Source organism: Rhamphochromis sp. 'chilingali' (genome assembly GCF_963969265.1).
Source record: "Rhamphochromis sp. 'chilingali' genome assembly, chromosome: 16".
Taxonomy (NCBI): domain Eukaryota; kingdom Metazoa; phylum Chordata; class Actinopteri; order Cichliformes; family Cichlidae; genus Rhamphochromis; species Rhamphochromis sp. 'chilingali'.
In genome coordinates, this window is record NC_137943.1 from 31,578,054 (window position 1) to 31,601,021 (window position 22,968).

Sequence of the window (22,968 nt, forward strand, 5' to 3'; positions counted from 1 at the left end):
CTTTCCTATGACTTCAGACATAAACGAAGCCAGAAAACTAAATACCAGTGATGCTCGGAGGATTAGTGAAGTTGGGCTGATCTGCTACAAGAGATTTCATTAGGCTTAAATAAGCACATTGTCTGTATTCCTTCAGTGGGACAAATAGCTTCAGAACAGTAAAAGATTTGATATTGTGTGATACCGTCACAGTGCTATGAGCGATCTTTCCTGGTTTTCAACATTGCTGGAGGCTGAAACAACCTCAGCATCTGGCCGTGTGCTTCGGAGCCACCCTGCAGTTTTTGTAAATTGCACTGCAGCCATTTTTGATGCAGGGCGGCGATTGTTGCACTTGGAGACACTTTTAATGTTCTAATACATCTATGAGCTAATTAATTTAGAGCCTTCGCTCGAGATCTGTGTTGATGCAGCTGGAGTGCGAGTGATCGAGTTTCCCTTCAAACCAATGATAATAAAGCATTATAGAGAGTTATGTGTTTGTTTGTTGTCTGGTCTCCCAGCACGTCCACACCATCACACATCCATAACAAACTCTGAGGTTATTTCTCCTCATTTTAATTCTTTAAACTGAGTCGTAAAGTGTGGGTTTTCTCTCTCTTGGGCCGTGGCTTTGTCTTTTCTTGCAGCGATTTCAGACGCTTCTTTAAATAACCACGACTCTGGCTGCCGTCATCAAACTTTAAACTGAAGCCATTTGGTTCAACACAGCGCATTCTGCATACATATTTTAATTTCACAGAGGAAATTAGACCTCTCTTTCAACGACATCATTATAATGTAGATGGCTTTGGTCTGAGGCAGAGCTCAGATGATTTCAGCTTAAGAAATTCATGCTTCTGTGACTTGTGCTTTAATTTACCAGCACGCTTTTAGTATTTATAATCATTTCATGTCATGTGATGATGTGAATAAGTCAGTGCTGCTTCAATAATCATTTACAGACAGTTTTTAAAGAAGGGCATCTGCAGCACATTGTAGCTCCCCCTATTTCACTTATATAAAAAAGCATTTTAACCTGCGTTCTTTTGAATGGTCAGCAGGGGGCTGTATAGAAGAAATACCTCAGAGTTTATGGTCCCAGTCTTTAGTTTTAAGTTTAACAGAATAAAACAGCACCCCTAAAGCATACTGAGCTTTATCATCCATCTGAATACTAATAATGAGCACAATTTACAAAATGAGCATCTTATTACATTAAATAAGACCTGGAGCTACCATTTAATACCACGATCCCATCATGAACATGTTTACTGAATACACAAGTCAAGTGTGAAGTGGATAATTTTCCCACAGACCTCTATAGAATAAGAACCAGAGGTGCCACCCCCTGCTGGTCATTAGAAAAAATGCAGGTTTATAGATCCATGTGATCAAACCCTAATTCTTCATGAGCGCTGAGCTCGTCTGACCGACTGGGGTGTCTCCTTGTTTGAAGCTGTGTAACATTTCACTGGTTCAGCTCTGCGATTGTTTCACCTGCTGCTGCAGCCTCAGCCAGCGGGCAAACAGCGAGCGCCTGCAGAGCCGCGATGGCGTCCCTGAGTCCTTCCTCCTCCCTGTGGAGGTGCTGATTTCCTCCCAGCCTCCATCACCGCAGCTCCAGTTCACGCTGACGTTGGGAGGCTTCCCTGCTGGCCGGGCGTCCCTGCTGCTCAAACCTGCGTGGCAAACATGGAAACAAATACCTGTAGAAGTTTCCTCCTGAAAACACTGATTTTTTGTAAATTTGATGCACCCACTGTCCAACCTGGACCTAATAATCTCGCTTCCAATATGATTATGCATATCATACAAACAAAGCTTCTGCTCAAATGGATTTTCTTTTGTTGCTGGAATCGCAAATATCTTGATTTGCATATTTAATTTTAATCTGCTCCCTCTGATTGAGGTGCACAGAGTTTATTTCAGGATCATTTCAGGCTGTGTTCCTCTTGATTGTTGAGTAGACAGGCTGGTTCTTACATTTCTGACAACAGGCTTCAGACATCTCTAAAACATCAGGCCAAGACTTGTTTGTTACATAAGTACAATATAAAATGTTACATTTAATGGCATCTGGTCAAATGAAATTTACTCCATACGTTCAAATTTTGGATAAGTGGAAGTAAATGGATGGATGCTACACGTTCAGTTTAAACCAAGAACAATTTCCCTAAAGATTTCAAATTCATATTTCAAATATTATGATGTCAGCAGAGGTGAAATCCCTAATATGATCATCTCAGACATGAACCTGTGGTTCCCATTAAACATCCGACTGGACTGAAGCCCAGACAAATAAGGATTATTTTGACCTGTGAATCATGCCAAGCTACCCTAGAGTCAAAAAATGAAAATACTGAAGAGTGAATGAGCATCACAAGACCCTGCTAACCTGTGTTTTTCTTAATATGACAACCTTTGATTGGTGATGGCATTTCAGATTTTAGTGCCTCTTATTGCTCACGGTAACTACTCGGCTTTTGCTTTTGTACTTTTCGTAGCATATTTAGTGCTATTAAGAACCCACTTCTGCACAGCTTCAGGACCTCCCCTAAGTGTCACAAGACCTGAGCTGTGGTTTCTGGCTCATTCATCATCATCATCATTTAAACTTACAGCCGAGCAGCAGCTGCTGTCGTCTGTAGGGGAAGGGGAGGTGTTTGATGGGCGCGAGGCGGCGTGCCATAGCTCTACCCAGGTGACCCGTGTGGCTGAGCGTGCCCACTGTTAGGCTCTGGAGGTAAACCGGCTCCACCAGGTGAGACAGGAGAGCCCCTTGGAGGCCCACGACGCTCCACCTGCAGAGGTAACCACACCACTGTGTTGGTGACACAAGTGAAAGCACAGCAGTAAAGAAACATAATGAATAAACTACACTGAGCCTTTAATATAACTCACTTTGCCAGTTTGTCTGTACATGACATGGTAACGAGAGGTTTACTCGGCGATAAGCCATCCCATTTCTGATTGGCTCTCCGTGCCGTGATGGGCAGCGTCCCCTCACCTCCCTTTACCTTCACCCTGAGGTGGCAGCGAAATCTCCTGCTGGGATCTGACACAAGAAGAAAGTATTTTACAGAAGCATCATCTCTGCTAAAGAAAAACATTTACAATCGTTAGTTTCACATCACGCAGTTTTTACTTCCTGTGTCATGAGCTTGTCCCACATGCAGGACACAAAGGCAGGGAGGATTAAAGGAGGGCGAGCTGTTTATTGTGGGCTGGAGGCTGGTTGCACAAAGGTGGAACATTAAGAACAAAATAGGAAAACAAAAACCTGGAAAACACACTAGTGCTAAACCATGGGGGCAGGGAAAGACCAGGGCAGGGAGAACTGAGAAAGGACAAGGGGAGACAGGGACAGTAGAGTGGAGAGAGCTGGGAAAACAACACACAGCTGAACTGAATCAGAGAAGATGAGACACAGGAAGCAAAACTAAACCGGGAAAGCACCGACACAAGAATTTAACGTAAGAGACTTGGCACAAAAGAAAAGCAACTAGCAATCAGGATCAGAACTAAGTATGCTAAATAGGACAAAATACTCAGCAATATAAGTGCGAAGTAAATCAAGCATCTCAAAGGAAATTAGAAAAACAAAACTTGGAAATGCTGGGTAAGCTGATTAGGACCATAACATCCTGTTTCCCTGTTTGATTGTGCGCCCTGCTCGCACTGCTTCCACCTTTCTCGTTTGATCTTTGCTGTTTGTTCCCACCTGTTAACACGATCTGTTTGTGTACCTGGGCTCGTTCAGCTGTCATTTCAGCCTGCAGTTCTGGTTCATATGGCATTTATTCCTAATTATCCACTCCCTGTATTTTCCCTGTGCTGTTGTTTTTCAGCCTTGATCTTGAGACTTTTGAAGTGTTTTTAGTTTTCTTCTAGTTTTTGTTCATCATTCCTGTCTCCTGAAGCCCGGATCTGGATGCTTTAGATCTGATAACGCAACAGAATCAGCATCCAGATGATTTTCACATGTTTTTCCACTTTTTAAATTGATTTAATGGACCTTTAATGGGCTCCTGTAGGATCAAAACGATAATAAAAATCTTAAGTAAGTACAATTTTATTTGTATAGCACCTTTCAAGACAGAAATCACAAAGTGCTTCACAGAAAAACTAAAACAGAAAAACAGAAATCAACCAAAAGCAAGTTTAAAAAGATGGTTTTTAGCTGTTTTTTAAATGAAACCAATGAGTCCACAGATCTCAGGCTTAAAGGAAGGGAGTTCCAGAGTCTGGGGGCCACAGCTACAAATGCTCTATCGCCTTTTGAGTTCAGCCTTGTATGTTGGACGACCAGGAAGCCCTGATCACACGACCTCAGGGACCTGCTGGGGATGTACTGATGTAAAAGATCTCTGACATAGGTTGGTGCTTGTCTATGCAGAGCCCTGAATCTCAAAGTCAAAATCTTGAAGTGGAATCTGAATTTTATGGGGAGCCAGTGCAACTGGATCAGCAGAGGTGTAACGTGGGAGTATTTAGAAGATGTGGTCAGAAGCTTTGCAAATGATGCGCAGAGGCTTTACTTAAACAATCTAAATGTGTTCCTCTCACATGCAGCTGTGGTCTCGTAGGGGCAGTTGAGTCGAGCGTCTCCACACGGCGACGAGCTGACGTACATGTGGAAGTGGACGCCCTCCCGCAGCCGGAAGCCATCACCGCGGTTTTTATTTGGTATAAAGATCGACTGATTCTCGCTGTCCACTGACTTGCTTCAGAGAGGAAACGATCAGACAGGAAAAACAACAAAACAAAAACACTATTTTACAACAAGGAGCAAAAAGGACGAAAACAATTTCATCTTTTTTTTGTGAAATAACACAGCAGCACACATAAATAATGAAAAAACTTAAAAATGTACATTTCTAATGGAAAAATACAGCTAGAAACTTACACAAAGTAATATTTTTTAACATTTCTAATGCAAATGAACACGAATGTAACACAAAAAGAGGCTAAACTAGGTTTAATAGCAAATATCACCCAAAACTGAACAAAATACATTTTTAAAAATGACCAGTAATCAGAGGGCCTGTGTATTTTGACCTCAAGCCCACATCGAAGACACAGATGTGGGCAGAGACAGACACACAGTAGTTTAATTCACCAGGTAATATGGATTAACCCTCGTCCTATAAACTAAAGCCTTAGTTCAGCACTAGGTTTAATCCAGGTCTTAGAAAACTGTGCAAAAAGACAAAATCCACATAAAACTGGACACAATGTTAAGCCTCATCTATCAAAAACATGAACATTTTATTGGAAAATGAATAAAAATACTTAATAAGAAAATCTATCCAAAGTTTTCAGAATAGGTGTCATTTCCACTTCAGATCTGTGAACGATGAGATTTATTTATAATGCCATATTTAACTCAGCCAACCCTCCAATGCTGATATTTGACCAACCACTTTAAGGCCACAAAGAAAATCAGAGACTGCTAATCATACCAGAGGAGCAGCTCCAGCTGACTGTACAGGAATCGAACCAGCGCCCGTCGACTCACGACTTCAGCGTGGCAGTCGGTGAGCGTACAGCCACAGTCGCTCACACCACCCAAGTCCAAGCACTTCGTCCCTGTGGCCAGAGACACAACCTGTGCTGATCGAAGATCGAGTCCTGGAGGGAGAGAAATGAAGCATGTGGGAATTGACAGGCAGGATGATTGTGATTGGCTCTAATGGAAGGAGACTTCTGGCATGCTGCCGCTGAAACGGGCCATCTTATTTCACTCAGGGAACAGGAAAATGAGGCATTTCCTCTTTTCCTCCCCTCCGCCTGTGTCGGGTCATAACCGGAGCGTTAACAGGCTGAGACGGGCTAATGAAAAGTGTATGACTGAACAATCACTCCGTCGTCTCCAAGAGGGGCTGTTGTGCTTCTATCCGACCTCATCAAACATTCACAGGGCTGTCTCGCCTCTGATCCGGGGCGACTCTTTGATTGCTTTAAATGATGAGCCCAGACAAGTGGCAAAACATCCTGTTAGAAGATCGGACGCTGCTGCGTCTGCGTCAAATTTCAGACGACAAAAAGCCGAGCGAACGATAACATGAAGCGAGCCAGAGAACAGAACCAGGACTGACTGATAACTGTGTCACTATGATGCAGGATTTCTGTGAAATAAAGAGCAATATTTTAAACTCACTGGGTGTTCGCCATGTCAGATCACAGCTCCTAAGGTCATAGATGTGAAGCTCCTATAGTCTCTGCATTAACAATCCCACCCTGTCTCAGATATTTGCACCAGACTGTCGCTGATCAGCATCAACAGCATCAGCAAAGCAACATAACCTACACACACACCCCTCCCACTTAATTCTACACCACTTTGTATGAAGTCCATCACCGAATTATAATCTAATAAACAGAAATAAAATGTTTACAAGGATAAAGGTGAAATGGCATCAGACGGGGCTTAAAAGCAAGAGATAGAGAAAATTAAAAAGTGGAAGAGAAGTAAAATAAAATCAGATATTATAATAATTAACGATCTTTAATAATTAAGGAGGAGATGTGAAGCAGTTATAAAGAACAATTTAGGAATAACTCTGGACTTGTAATTTGTTCTTTTAAATTTAGAGAGACTAATTTCAGGCTGGAGGATGGAGGAGACGACGAGGCACAAATTAGAGAAAAGAGCAAAGCCCAAAGTGCTTTTTTGTGACTTAAGTGGGAGTGTGTAAAGTACGAATGTAGATGATGTATGACTCCTTCAGATAATGAAAAACAAAGCCTACACAGGATGCCCTATGGGTGCATGCCTCTTTTCTTTTCAAAGATACCTGATGAAGAAAGCACGCTAGTGTGATGAATGACAACAAAGATTACATGATGCTGCTGTTCACTGGGATAAATACCAAAGTTCAATGAATTGCTTTACAAAAACATTTTCTACTGATAACAGATCAGCATGTAAGGAATGATATGTGATCACGTTACTTTGGACCTCTGACCTCTTCTTCATGGTCGAATTCGGTCATACTTTTTGACCATCATACCGCCAGCACTCACCTCTGGTCATCACGATCCCTGCCAGCACCTTGTGTCGGGCGTGCGAGGTAGAGGAACAGCTGTCTGCGAGCGCTGTGTATTTCTCTCTCACCAAGTGGAAGATTGACTCTGCAAAGAACTACAGAAGAAGAAAACGGAGGATACAAACTGAAAGTGTGTTTTTGTTGAAGATCACGAGATGCTTCATTATTCAGAGGATACTGTTGCCTGTTAGTCTTTGTTTTAAGCTTTAGGAATGTAACCATGTAATACACTGTTACAACGGAAGCACTAAAACCCTTTTTTTTATCTTTTAGTGACATAAAGTGGTCTACCTAGCTTGTCTTTCCTCTTTATCACTGGCTATTGGCCAGATTGTGACAACTCGCTAACTGTAGCACAAAGCAAATAAATGTGTTTGTTCAGGCAGCTGTTCTCCACATCTGTGCAAACACAGTGAAACTGTCCTCATCCCAGCATGACAAGAAAGGATACACAGAGAGCACACACAGCAATGGATAACTTTGCATGCTGTGATTCATTATGTCAATGAACAGCTACAGTAAAACACTCAAGGGAAAACTCTGCCCTCTAGTGGCGAAAGTTTTAGTTTAGTTTTGCTTGTAAATACAAAAAGTACCTTTAGCTGATGAAGTGTTGCGCAGATGATCAAATAACTATGGGACTGTTAAAACTGTATTTTTTATTTTATATATAATGAATAAATGATTTGTGATTCATACATTTTTGCAGTATTTTTTACCATTTTTGTTGATAAAACTTGTTCTATTCATCAAATACCCACAGATATTAACAGTTTTTAATGCTCCTTCACTTTGTCTGAAAAGTTGGCTGGGTAAACTTGTGTTAATGCCATATTCCCCAACACTACGAGCGCATGAGCTCGTCTGAAAATCCGACAGTTTGTCAGCGATGGCCGAGAGTTTTCTATCAATTAACTCCCCCAGTTTTCAAAGGAAGAGGTGTCACAATCCCAAAATATCTCTTATTGTTTGATATTTCAGGCCTGTCACTCTTTTGAGAGGCACTTGGAGGTTACAGTAAGGTAAAGGAACAGCATCAAAACAACAGGAGGTTTAAACTAAACAGCAGCCCTGCTCAATGTCCTTCTATTTACCGTCTGCTGAATATTTGCAGGATAAGAGACTGCCCAGCACATCAGTCTGTTCCCTCAGTTTGGGGACAGCAGATTAAATATTTGACTGTCTGAATTGAGCCTTGAAGTAACTGCTAATAATTCATATTATGGTAAATTCAGATGTGATTAGAGGTAAACTATACTTCCACTGACTGTCTGGACTTTAAAATATTTATTCTAGTCTGTTGTGGGAAGATTTGAATGTTGGATTTTACCAAAGGTGGAGTTTTTAGAAATATCACTAGGAAACAGTTTGTTACTTACACTCAGAATAATATTTTTTCTGTTGCAAGATTTACATTTGAAGATCCGATTTGTGTACTTTATTATGGAATTTATCAGAATGAGAATACTTTATTCATCCCACAGTAGGAATAGTAAATAACCAGTTAGCTAAAAAAAAAAACCCCAAAAACCTAACTTGTGTAAATTTCTCTGCTTTTTCAAAACAAACAAAAAAATCTATATTTATTGGATCAGATCTGGCTGAAGCTCACGATGACGTTCAGAGCTCAGAGAATAAACCTTTAAATAAAATCTTTTAATGGACAATCAAGCAACAATAAACTGAAAGAAAACAGCAGTCTGATAAAGTCAAGTGAAAGCTCTGCTGATAATGACCCACACTCCTCAGATCAGTCAGAGCAACGATAAGAGGATGAACTGAGCTGCTGAATCAAAGCCAGTGGATCATGCTAAGCTATGCTATTAGAAACTAAGGAGAAGTATTGGGGAACTGGAAAGGAGAAGAACAGGCCCCCTTTAAAAAGAAAGTGTCACACTTTAATGTCTTTTTTATATTTCTAACCATATAAACTTCCAGTAATGCTAACCCAGCATGTTCTCAACGACCACCTTTTAAAGGTTCAAACTATTCTGTGGTCTGAGCGAGCTTATTTTGAGTGAAACTCTCAAGCTCAACATTTTCTGGATGACAGCGGCACAAGGTCGTGTGTAATGAGTGTGTTAAACAATTATCTGTTGGATTATTATGCTCTTCACACCGCCTTCCTGCTCCACCTCTATCTCCTTGCTCCGCTGCCGCTCCTCCTTCATCCCTAATGTGCTGTAATAATGTTCATTAATGCGTCACGCCGTCTGACAGACAGCTCATATTGAAGCGAAGGAGGGAGGGCTGATGCTAAATGATGGGAAATAAAAATTCCACACAAAGAGGAGGAGGAGGAGGGAGGATTTGGCAAATTGTTCACTTATTGGTGTATCAGCATACAGCCATGTAAAAGTGCTTTTTGTTCAAAATCAAAGCATCTGAATCCCCTTTTTCACCCAAAATGTTGCCATTGCACCCACCCGTCAGTGGATCCTCTCATCAAACCTCCCTCAGGCTTCAATGAAGTATGTACATGTCTGTCTTTCTCCATTATCATTTGCATATTTCAACAACTGTGTAAAAGGGTTTATGCCCAGTCACTCCCTTCATCTCCCCGGAGTCGATCCGAGGAGACGAGTCGCCTTGTATTCATAAAACACGGCAGCACGACAGTAAAAGACGTCGGGGACAATTCTCCGCGGCTCTGAGACATAATGAAGCTGTTTAGATGCTGCAGAGGAGTGTGCAGGACACCATCCAGCTCTCAGGCCTCAGGACATGATGGCCATGCTGATGTGCAGCACACTCCATTTGGTAGCATACGGTGCACCTCACACCCATTTATCCAGACTGCTTCGAACAATGGCAAATGCTAAAGAGAAGAGGGAGAAATTCAGTGTCACGACTTGAAGCTGACAGTTTCAAAGTGAGGACCCACAGGATGTAAGAGGAGAACGATGTTGCAGTTTGTTAACGTTTAGTCACCTCAATATAAAAATGGTGGGCACAGAACAAACATCTGGGGGACAGCTTTGTTGTCTCTGACCATCTTCTAACTCCATCTTTGATGTGATGTTTTCCTTTTTCATGTCATGTGTGTTTCTGTCACTGTGGTTTTCCTCATTCAGGATCTCAGTTTAGAAGTTATGTTTAGTGATTTTAACAGGACTTTATGTTTTAAGGATTCGGGTTTTGTGCCTTGTGTCACAGGCTGGGTCTCTGACCCAGCACTCTGAGTTTTCTTTGTATTTTTTGATATGTTATTAGTTTTTGTGTTATTTCCTATTTTGCCTTTAGTTTAGGCAGTTATTGGTTATTGTTCCTGGGTTTTCTATGTTTTGGGGTTTGGTATTTATTCATCACGTATTAGGTCTGTTAAGTTGTGTTGTCATGTTTAGTTTTAGTATTTCCCGTTTTATTCTGACAATGTCATGTGTTCTCTGTTAATTGAATTTAGCTTTTCTCTCCTGGTCCTGTCATTAGGTTTATGGCTGTCAGCTGTTTCCCCATATGTTTCCACTTCCCCTGATCACCTCATGTCTGTATTTAAGCCTTTTGTTTTCTTCATGCCATTGTCGGGTCGTCTGTTTATTCTGCCCTAGTTCTAGCCTGGTTCTGTTTATTTTGACCTCGGTCTTAGTTATGGTTTTCATCTGTTATTCATCATTAGTCTTAGTCATAGTATTTGCTGGTTATTTTCCATCACAGTCATAGTTTAGGTTTTGGTCTCAGTACCGTTTAGTAGTGATGGGCAGATGAAGCCCCATGAAGCACTGAAGCTTTTCATCCAATTGGTTCACCCCAACGCGAAGCTTCATGAAGCTTCATTTGCTCTAGCAGGACACCTACTGGACGTAAAAATAATAGCTGGCATGAATTTGAAGAGTGTGGCATTTTGCACACAGCCTGTAAATGTCAACAACAAAAGGAGTGTGTAAAACACCTATAGTGTAGTGATGGCAGTATACTGTGTATATTTATGCTGGCAGTATGGAAAATGATTATTTGCGGCAAAGTTCGAACCGCTTCATGAACCAGTCACGTGGTACAGCCGGGCAGCGAGGCTTCGGACGTCATCATTTTCAGCTCCTCCCATAAATGAAGCAAGCCTCGATACGCGCTTCGCGGAAACGCCCCCTCCATTACTCGACACACGCTCCGAAGCCTCGATACAGAACGTCCCATCACTACCGTTTAGTGTTTTGTTTCTTAGTGTTTTGTCAGTTTACTTTGGTTTCCTGGTTTACTCCTGCCGTCATCTAATAAAGGATCACTTTTCTGCTCAAACTGTCAACTACTCGTCATCATCTGCTTTTGGGTCCTGTTTCCACACACATCGGCGCACCCCGCCGTGACACCTTGCTGGTTTGTTGGTATTTGGTTTCATGTGTTTTGGTTTTTCTTCCCACCCCAGTCGTCTCTTGTTGTCTTCATCCTCATGATTACATGGTTAGTCATTTGTCTCTTGTGCTTTTCCGTTGGGTTGACTTCCTTTGTTACTGTCTTAATTACTTTCAGCTGTGCCTTGTTACCCTGGTGTTTCCACTTCCCTCGTGTTTTCTCTTGCTTGTTGTAATGGGGAAAGTGAAACGTGTCACATCTTGGTACTGTTGTGAAACAAAGACACAAACAAGTGTTGCACAACTGTAAACAACACCAGATCAATACTGGTTTTATGTTATTATGATCAGGGTTGGAGAAATCTGCACACAGAGACGTAAGAACAGAGAAATTGCTGTTTATTGTATATGTGTTTTGTTTGCATTCCCCCTTTTTCCGCCCTCGTTATCTGATTGGATTGACTCTCCTTTTGGATTCCCTAGAGGAGCTGCAGTTTTGGGCACATCTGCATTGGCTTCATTTTTCAGCTTTGGATGCTGCATCTTGATTTGCTCCCAGTTTTTGTCAGTTTATCTCTTTACCTTCAAAATCCTGTGTTTTCTTTAAAAAATAATAATTTCAGTTACTATTCAGTTATTATTTTCATGCCAGTCTGCTTCAGTTTTTATCTGCATTTGTGTCTAATCAACAAAGATCACCGGAAAGGTGAGAAAAAGGCAGATTTAGAGAGTGTGATGTCTTTGTATTTTCAACATTTTACATTATTTTATTATTCGGAATGACAGGTGATATAAAGGTAAGGGCTAGGGGGGCCTTAGCCAATGCCACATGGTGGGAAAAGAGATGCGACCAATGCGTTTGCAACAACACCTGAACATCTATTGCCTTTAACACTGAATGAAATCAGATATCATCATGGGCACATATGAGGTGCTGTATGGGATATGTAATATTATATAAAAACTCCAATGAGAAGACTACATAACCGGTTATGAGCAGTCATGCAGTCATGCATGGGACAGAAAGATGTAAATTAATGTATATTGTGATAGCCACAGTGCTCATGTTTGCCTATTGGAGTCTTTTTTTAACTTTTACCTGGTCATTTTGCATCTCTTTGCATTTTTATTGCTGTTTAAATGGTAAATGGTAAGTATAGCGCTTTACTAGTCCCTAAGGACCCCAAAGCGCTTTACACATCCAGTCATCCACACATTCACACACTGGTGATGGTAAGCTACATTGTAGCCACAGCCACCCACTGATTGATGACTGACTGACTTTTAGCTGGGGCTCGGGTCCACGTGCTCCCCGATCCTTTTTGGGTCTGCTCAGGTAGGTGACTCGAAGCTCAATACAGTTTTTCATCCATGTAAGCAGGACATGTTTTCGAAAATCAACTCATTAAAATTTGTTTATTTACTCATTACAGATGACCTGAGTGAAACTATTCCCCCACTTCTTTCCATATACAACTCCTTTTTTTTATTCCTGCACTTATAAAAGGAGAGTAGAGGTAAAATACTCACCTGAGGTAGCTGATTTTTGGCCCTGCTGTCCTGCAGGCCCATGAAGGTCCTCTCTGGTCCCAGACTTATGTTGTAAAGAGACTGTAGGGCAGTTGCTGCTGCTCTGGCCTTGGCCAGTCTTTTGCTGGGGGCACACCCTTCAAACACCCGCCCCTCCAACCTGACCACCATAACAAAAGTCTTCATCGGCCTGCCAGGAACTCTCTCAGTCAGGCACATGTACCTGAGCCCCGGTCGCAGCTCATTGAGCAGTGCTACTGGACTGAGGTCCTCTAACAGTGAGGTGGTGACTGCTCGTCTTTTTGGATTTGTAGAGGACACCAAGTCCAGTGTTAGACGAACAAGTCTTCTGTGGTTGTAAATGCTGGAGAAGACCTCCTTTTTTGCTGCGTTGCAGTGGAGTAGATCACAGTTCCGAAGCACCGACGGCTCAAACTCTTTGAAAAATCCGTTGGGAATATCCACTTTATCTGCTGTGAAGTCCACAGGTGTGCTGGTGAAGTTCCCCATGGTGGCATGAGCCTGGGAGGCGTTTGGGAACTGAATGAATGACTGGAGAGCCTGCTCTGCAGCCCTCATCTTGGCCTGTTTTTTAGTTGGTCCTCGGCCCTCGAAGTGGAAGCCGTTTACCTCCACGGCTACAGAAAACACCGGTGCGTGCAGCGGGCCAGTCTTTGATGTGATATCATACTGCAGGCCTGGTCGTAGCTCATTCAGGTGCACCAGTGCGTTCTTCTGAGTCACACCCCAAGCTGCTCTTTTACAGGTCGAGTGGCTTTGGTAGAGCAGCTGGTCTTTTCCGTCCACCAGCGGCTGCTTCCTCTTCAAAGCTCTTTGTCCATTTCTGGGGAAAGTTGTGCAAAAAGTTGATGGGTGATACTTTCTAAGGAGGTCACGCTCCACCTGGCATTTGTCATCCTGATTCTCCTTCACCTCCAAACTGCTGGTACCTGTTTACGAGATCAAAGTGTTCGCAGTGAGAAATCCTGTCCTGCTTTATTGTACATGAAAATCATCAGCATTCTCGCACAGCCGCATGATTAAAACATTTTAACTGGACTCTAAAACTAAGCCAAGTAAACCCTATGATTCAAAAGCTCATAGGACCAACTTTTGAGGGAATAACTTGTTTTCTGAGACTTCATCAGTCTCTCACATCGATGTTGAGGTGATTTGGTCAACTCTTCTTTAAAGCGTTGCATCAGTTCATTGAGGTTTTTGGACATTCATTAATGCACAGCTCTTTTAAGGTCCCGTGACAACCTTTCAGTCAGGTTGAGGACTTTGACTCGGCCATTGCAACACAATGATTCTTTTATTTTTCAGCTTGTATCCCAAATCATCCCTCCTTCGCCACTTGTTGTTTGTGCTGATATAGTTTTTGTGGTTCATGCCAAATCCGGAACTCAAACATCTCCACTTTGGTTTCATCTGTCCATGGAAAGGACAGTTAATGCCAAATACGCTAATATTTACCAGGCGTAAGATTTTTTTTTTTAGCTACCTAGTTACCATTTTAGTTTAGTTTGTTAGCATGCTAACATTTCCAATAAAGTCTGAACAGAGACTAAATCTGAAGTGCACACATCCATTGTGTCTCCATGTACTTAAGTCATGGGTGTACTTAAACCATTCAGGTACATAAAGAGTTTGTGTCAGCAAATGATTGTTGTGCAATCATCTGTGTAAAGCCAGAGTTTGTACTTTACGTCTTCTGTCATGTTTATATTGTTATATTTCTGAAAGCTCACATTAAACATGGCCACATTTTTTTATATGACTAAGCTTTTAATAAAGGCTTTACTTTTTTTTTCAGAACAAAAAAAAGGGCAAACAACAACAACAAAAAAAGCCCAACAACAACAACAACAACAAAACAAGCAGTCGACTGAAAATCACAGCTTTTTCTACAAAGCTGTTCTGGCAGTGAAAACATAACATTGTATTCATGAATTGACAACACGTCTACAGATGTATGAGCACCCTAGGAGAGGCATACAGAAGTGTATATAGTGAGGAGGCACAAACAGAAAAAAAAGGAACCCATACTAATTTTGGACAGATTTCAACCACTTGTACCATCTTGTAGTATAAGTTAGGGCTGGGCTATATCATACCGTTCACGGTAATACCGGTGTAATTTTGGGCAACGATAAGAAAATGAAATATCGCGATAGAATATGGGTAAAACGCGCGTGCGCAGTGCCTTTGTTTACATACGCACATGGCGGCGACGGAGAATGAGAAGAGCGAAAGCGGATTGTTGAATGAAACAGATGAAGCAGAATTGGTTTGTAAAAATGCTGCAACTTCAGTGGTGGGGAACTGGTTTAGCTTTCATCCGTCAGATACACAACAAAGCACTATTTTTGGTAGAGCATGCTAGCGGGCCGTCGTTATTACCGTGTTTTTTGGAAAATACGGCACACTTAAAATCAATCCTTTGATTTTTCTGAAAGTCGACAGTGCACCTTATAATCCCGTGTGCCTTATGTATGAATTCTGGTGGTGTTTACTGACCTCGAAACGATCTTATGTGCTACACGGCGCCCGAAAATCTGTTGCACCGCTTGATGGATTGTCGGAGCATTATGGCTATCGTAGGCAGGAGCCTCGGGGAGTGATATGTACTGCGCTTCAACATAATATTACCGTATTGTGTGTGTGTAACCTCTTTTTAAGTTTTGTGGATATTATACATGGTTATGCTGAGGATATGTCGGCCAGTTTCCACTGGAAATGCCTTTTGGTTAAACTGTCAGCGAGGAATTTGCATTTGCACTGTTAATTTTTTATATAACTTTAATGCACTTAAAAAAGCTGCTTGTGTAAGTGAAAATACAATGATTTTTTTGGGGGGGTTTTTTTGCACTAATAAAGTTGTGGAGTTGTAAAGTATTTTGTCTAGTGTCAATTATATCGTCAGTTATATTGTTATCGCAAATTTTCGAATGTATATCGTGATAAATATTTTTGGTCATGTCACCCTGCTCTAGTATAAGTATTAGCTTGCAACCTTAACAAAAAGGTAAGTTTTTCCATTTTATGAATGTCCTCAACAACCTTCAACCAGTCGCCCAGAACAGGGGGTCAGTACAGAGCCACTTACCAGTACTTGCTTTTTTTGCAGCAGCAGTAAGAATCTTCAGGAGATATTTGTCATTGCTTGTTCATTCTTTGGGTAAGTCTCCTAAATAAAATGTTATGACGGACCGTTGTTTTGATTTAAAGCCTATAGTCTGTTCTATCTTTGATATAACATCTTCCCAAAATGTAGAAAGTTTTCGAAACAACCAGAATATGTGGGTGTGGTTTGCAGCAATTTCCCCACAGCTCGTCCAGCAAAAGGAACTTCCACCTATTTGTTGTTTTGGCATCATGAAAAATCGTACCAACTAAATTCTTGCCAGTAGGCAGAGGATGAGGTTGAAGTGGCAGTCTCACACATATTGTCCCATTGGCCAAAGTTTTTAAATAATAAACCCGGCATACATACAGACGTCCCTGTGAGCTCAGGCTTCAGACTACACACTGAGATTCAGACATTATGTTACTCCTGGTTCTTCATGATGCCAACATGAGAGCATATATTTCTACAGGCATCTCTGGAAACACAGCTCTCAACTCTCTCCTATCTGCTGTTCAGATCTTGTGGTTATGAGGGGCAGCCAATCAACATAAAACCAGCTTAGACAGAAGATGAACTGAGGGGCCCAGCGAGAAAGTACAAATAATTATTAATTTGTATTGTTAATTCAAAGCTATTCTATTAGAGACGAAGGAAATGGAGATGTGGCAATGGGCATATTAGGTCCCTTTAAATTATTATAATTCATACTGACTGTACTATATTTGTTGCACTCACAGTAATGGCTGCTGAGGCATAAAATTATTTTTTGGCAGGAAAAGAGTCACTGGGATTCCTGTGACTGTAGGTAATGGTTGCACTGGCCTACTTTGGATGAGCATTTGTGCTAAAAAGTCAGGGCAACGGAATGATTCGTCCATCCAACAAAGTCTGCAAACATTTTAATATCAGAACATTTCATAAAGAGAAATTTGGAACAATGCATTTGTTTAATGACCGACAGGCTTATGCTGCAGTCCATGAAGCCAGCATGCTGCTAACATGGCTGAGAGTGTAATGTAGGCTGATACAACATCTGTGTTTGTAAAATAGCCACATAAACTGCCTGCAGTTCAAATGTTAGATATGTACCACATTGAAATAATGGATGTAGAGCAAGTTGTGTGCAGTAAGAGGAGGGACGGCATTTACTTGAACTGTCTGCATCCTCAGCTGATGATGCTTCAGTATCCCAGTGTTTTATGGGGCTTATGAAGGTTGACGGCGTGCTGCTGCATCCTGAAAAACACAATGAAAAAGACTTGAGGTCATTTTCATCTTATATAAATTGTCATCTAAATGGAAATATACAGTGTGTCCTCTGACATTTTGTGTTTGTGAAGCGAGTCAGTGTTGTGATTCTGAATGATTCTGATGCTTAGTTTTATATTCGGCCTGAACTGCAGAAGAAATTAAATGGACTGAGGTAAACACATAGACGGTGATAGTGAAAATCTGCTGCAGGAAGCCATGAACGCCATTAGAGTTCCCACTGAATGAAAACAAACAGAAAGGTGGCTCAGAGCCAGCCGGGGTAATTGAAAGGTGTCTGTGATAAGGACAGAGGCTTTCACACAAGAAGCATCATGGGCTTTAAACTAAATGAACAGCTTTGTATTATTAACCCAGTCACAGAGATTTTAAACTGAGCACAAAATCTTTTCCAAAGGCTGGCGAGTGGCTCAAAGTGTGATCGACTGACAGGCTGCCCACGTGTGTCCAGGTTTTACCCAGCCTCTACCCTACGACAGTTTTCCAAATTAATTATATTAATACGTAAAAATGAATAAGATTACGGCAAGCATATCCACCCACATCCTTTCTTACTTATAAGGGTATATTGAAAGTAACATTTCCTGGAAATCACTTACTTTTTTCAAGATGATTTGAAAATAAAGAAACTAGTAAGAAAAAGGTGATAAAAAAAATTACGGTGGCCCTTAGAGGACAAATGGACTGCAATTTAAGAAAACGCCAACAATAAGAAAAATCACACAAAACACAACGGATATGGGAAAAATGACAACGGAAATAGGAAAAAACACAAGGGAAGTGTTTCTGGTTAGACAATAACCCGACGGACCAGTTGCAGGCACCCAAAACATGGTAGGCGTGTTTTATCATGATTCATATAATACTGATGACAGATTTTTAGGCAAATAGTTAGGCTAAAACACGAGAAACCCCCCCCAAAATATAAATATTTCTGCTGGTGGTGGCCACCGAACATTGCTCTCTCCCTTTTCCTCCTGAAGGTTTTTCGGCTGTTTTTATTTTTGCTTCTGTCCTTGTCACTGCTGGTAGTATGGGACAATATTATCAAGAAACCAACCACAGGAATGAAGCTTTTCCCAAAAATGTGATTCTGTTAATCTGGACGTAATGTTTTCAGAAATGTTTCAATACACATCCAAGCGACTTCTTCGGTCACCTCACAAACAACGGACCTCACAGCCCATTGTTCATTCAGTGGGCTCGTTTCAGTCATTATGCAAATGTGCTGTTTATAAGGTTGAGAAACCTGCAGTCAGCTGAGACTGAAGAAGGCTTAACTTAAAAAGCTTAATTTCTTTGCATGCATAAAGAAATTAAGCTTTCTAATCCAAACCTGGTAATTTTATGTGATCTGAAACTTAAACAGCTTAAATAAAACTGACAGCACAAAAATTTCTGCTGTATGGATTTCCAACTGTAGTGTCAGCTGCCACCTCCTTCCTCATACGCAGACTTTATCACCTGCAGACTGTGCAGACAATTAACTGCTTTAAGACTGAGGGTCAAAATCACCAGCACACCCAGTCTCTCTGTTATTTTGCAAAAACCCCATGGCATCATTGAGCCGCTGTGAGCAGGGTTTGAACCTGCGCAGGGAGACCCTATTGGATTTCAAGTCCAACACCTTAACCACTCGGCCATCACAGCTGCAAAGTGTAGTGGAAAGTGTGCAGACTTACCATATACACTTAAGGAAAACTGGCACAAATGTCTAGTTTGAGAAGGATGATGGTCCTGTGCTATCTGGGAGATGGTGAAAAAGTTATATATCATTATATACATATATGTGGGGATGTAACAGCGGTGCAGTCGTGACCACTGTTGCCTCACATGAAGAAGATTCACATGCGCTCCCTGTGTCTGTGTGGTTCTTCTCTTCAGGTGCTCTGGGTTCCTCCCACAGTCCAGACATGCTTGTTAGTTGAAATGGTGATTCTAAATTAGGTGTGAAAATCAGTGTGAATGCTTCTCTCTCTCTCTGTGTTAGTCCTGTGACAGACTGCTGACCTGTCCAGTGTGTACCTCACCTGTTGCCCCATGACAGCTGGGATAGGCTCCTGTGACCCTAATTTGGATAAGTGGAAGAAAACGGATGGATGGATAGTAAATGAGCACTTTTCCCCGTGAACCTTTTTTTTTTTCTTTGTCAATCTTATAATCTGTACTGCTGGTGGATATAATGATATTTCTGCTTTTAGTGGCTATTATCGCTCATGGTAACTTATATCTACAATATCCCTCACACACATGCCATTTGGGGGAGTCTTCAGTAACTGCAGTTATTAATCGTTTCCAAAATGGTATAGCTATACCCCGTCAGCATGTGGAGTTTAATTCTTAAACTTATTGTGTTTTCCCTTCGTTTATGTCCATCCATCCTCTTCTCCTTACACACACACACACACACACATATATATATATATATATATATATATATATATATATATATATATATATATATATATATATATATATATATATATATGTGTGTGTGTTACATGTTATTACTTATTTTCATGTGTTTCATTGGCCACAGTAACGGCTCATTTTTTCTTTGATTCAGTTTTCCCTCCTGTGCTTTTGGGTCCACAACACACCGGCATCGGCCGTAACAAGTTGTTTTTGGGGCTTGGTACCCAATTTTGGAGAGTGGGGATGCCTGACAGGAGCTTGCGGTACTGAGGCAGGTTACTGGCAGATTCCAACATGGATTTTAAAATGCACAATCCTCTGTAAAGCTCTCACACCTTACTTTCTATATGCAGCCCTTTCCTCTCTACTCCATCTCCACTACAACTTCCACTTGTTTTGTTTTTGGAGTTTGGCTTCAGGAAAAAAACCCACCATAATAGATCACCTGCTGATCCCTGTTGGTCCCCAAACCAGTGACCCCATTTATTCCCATTTATCTGATGCACAAGTACCATTTGAGAGTTTTTATTTTGTAGCATTTCTTGTTAGAATACATTCACATAAACACTGAAATATGAGCAGCAGCAGCAATTATACTGTTCATAAGCTATTAATGAATTCCTGTTAAACTATAACTATTATGGATCAACATTAAACTAGTCTGCAGTTTTATTACATGCCATTTTTCACTTTTAAGGCTTCCTGAAATGAAAAATTATTTTTTAAAAACCAATATTATGAGCTGAACATGGCTGCAAATTACAGAGAATCATATGAAATTAGTTGTGCTCCATGCAAGTAAAAGTGGTGTCAATTTCACCATTAAACTGAGATATTTCTTTTGGGAACAAAGTAATATTAAAGAAGCTAGAGTCAGATTAAATATGCAACTTTTCTGACTTCTTTGTGGGTAATTTTACTGCTTATTTTCCTAATTTTTACCCCAAGTGACTGCTGATTCTGGAGGGCACTGCAAAGCAAACTAAAAGTCATTAGAATAATGAAGAGTGCACACTAAACTATTGTGCATTAACCTTCCACCTTTCAGTTATATTAGGCGTGTGATGCCATTAAGTGGTGGGATGATATGAATGAGAGCCGTGAGATGGGATGTGAACGTAATGATGTGAGTCCTGTGCTTCTGAAGGCAGGTGGAGGCTGGAGGTGTTTTAATGACCTGCATCATCACAGCTAATGGGACCATTTATTTTCAGACAAAAAAAGAAGTTAATAACTGTTTTTCTTTGCGTCGTATCTACTGAGCTCTCGCGTCTTCCCACACTTGCTGCCATTTTCACGTTTTTCATCATCTTTCACTTGACATCCTCTGATATAGACACAAAAACACACCCTCGCTAGTCCACAAAGCCCTTCATTAACTCACACCCATTTGTGAATGAAATAGTAGACTTTCCACTTGATTTAAATAGAGGTTATCCAAGTTGCAATGTGACAAACTGTCTGCTTAATCTACCTCTAAAGTTTTACATGAACAGATCTACACGATGGTGTTGTGCAGCTTGAGCTTTGCAAAACAGGTGAGCAGATTTTAGAGAGCATGTGCATGTAGCAAAGAACAAATTGGTGAATAACTGGAGGGGATTGGTGCTGGGTAGGGGTGCACGGAAGTCTTTGTCATCCAACTTAATTATGTCAAAAAAGTGTTTGCAGTACAAACTATGATTTTTTTACATGAAGACAAAGGAGCAGTCATACCAAAGTGATAAAAAAGTGATAATGCACTTGAGCAGCAACAATAAGACAACCCCACAGTTCTTCTCGTGGCCGCCTGAGGCTGGATCCAAAGGAGAGTCAGTCGCTATAGATTGTACAAAAGTGCACAAAACATTCCTTAGTGTATATATCATTGTATACCGGTATGCAGATGTGTTGAGGTCGACCTATCAAATATTGGGGCCGCACATCACCGGTGTTATAATCCAGCTGATTTCTGTACCTCGCTTTAGCCTCTCAGCCACCACAGGTTTTTCTGTCCTTGCATTCTTTGAGGTAAATTCATCAGTGGGTGCAGAAAGTGCAAAAGAAAATGCTGATGTTAGTCGTTCAGATGATTGCTGCCTGCACGCAAAAGGCCATAATGTTCTGGAAGATGCAGAACAGCAGAGGGAAAAAAAGAGAGAGAGCAGGAAGCTTGCGTGGCTTCGTATTGCACACTGCTTGTGTTTATCAAAGCTTAAGAAGGGAAGTTTCTCCATTCAGCCGGTGTTAATGAACCTTATTTAATAGAATAATGAAATTAGGCATGGCAGGGGGGAAGCAAGAAGCACCCGCTCACTGTCCGGTTTGTGTGTGTGGGCTGACAGCTGTGGATAATCTCATTTGCTAAGCATAATTAATGGCAAGTGGTTTCATTTACTTGTAATGTGGACTGTCTTTTCTCAAGGGCAAAGAAATATGAAAACTTTTTGGATTAATTTTCCTATCGACTGACTCGGTATAAGGAAGGAAATTTGTAAGAGTAGATTTTTTTCTTATTTTATTAAAGCTCCTGCTCCTTTCTTACTTTTATACTTTATTGTCTTTAATGAGCCTCAGTACAAATATAAAAGAGGAAAAAAGGCTGGTCTTTCTTTTATGAGACAGTAAGTATGCCATTCTTGGCCAGGACTTCAGGGCTGTGGTTGTTCTGCTGTTAGGGTTTCCGGCTTGAACTTTTGTTGGGTTTCACTGCACGGGTTTGAATCCTGTTCCCAGTGGCTAAAGTTAAAATAATAATATTTATAACAGGCAACACTTTCTAAAGCCATGATTACCGGTGAGCACTGTGCAATTATGAGGTGTTCCAGAAAAAAACATGTTAATAGCTGGAAGGTTTGAGAAAAAACTTGAAATTTTGACTTAAGATGTTGTTTTTTCAGTAGTGGAGACACCTTCAATACATGCAATGCATGGGTGACCTTTAGGCTGATAGGAATGCATTGCATGAAATGGTGAGCTTCTAACAAAATCCAGTTTAGTTGCATCAGTAGAAGTTTGTTTGCACGATGTGACCTCCAGATGTCCTCCTGATGCAGCAAGGAAAGAAAAAGCAGTCGTGCATTGAAGATTTTGGTCCAGGCTCTACAGCCTACATTCATCAACTATGCTACCACTGAGTGAAAATAGAGAAAATCCTGGACTCAACCATTTTCACCAGATAATCCTCCTTTCTGACTTACAGAATGATAAAACTTTACTAACCTGACTTCATTTTCATTCAGTATGGCCTGAAACTATGACCATAAATGCATCAGCTGTCTTCTAAAGTCCCAGAGAAAAAAGGTAGAAGCTACACCCACACTTTATG

General features: G+C 41.0%; 1 protein-coding gene across 1 annotated transcript in view; it reads right to left on the bottom strand.

The window, feature by feature from the left end:
- Window positions 1-22,968, bottom strand: part of LOC308383502 (double-stranded RNA-specific editase B2-like) — a 37,867-nt gene that overhangs the window by 2,045 nt on the left and 12,854 nt on the right. Inside the window, exons 2-9 of the mRNA XM_080861515.1 lie at window positions 17,127-17,213; window positions 12,848-13,797; window positions 7,009-7,126; window positions 5,445-5,613; window positions 4,549-4,706; window positions 2,884-3,037; window positions 2,602-2,783; window positions 1,480-1,661 (exon numbers count right to left, since the gene is read on the bottom strand). Coding sequence (XP_080717641.1) covers window positions 1,480-1,661; window positions 2,602-2,783; window positions 2,884-3,037; window positions 4,549-4,706; window positions 5,445-5,613; window positions 7,009-7,126; window positions 12,848-13,797; window positions 17,127-17,213 — 2,000 coding nt within the window. The remainder of the gene's footprint in view (window positions 1-1,479; window positions 1,662-2,601; window positions 2,784-2,883; window positions 3,038-4,548; window positions 4,707-5,444; window positions 5,614-7,008; window positions 7,127-12,847; window positions 13,798-17,126; window positions 17,214-22,968) is intronic.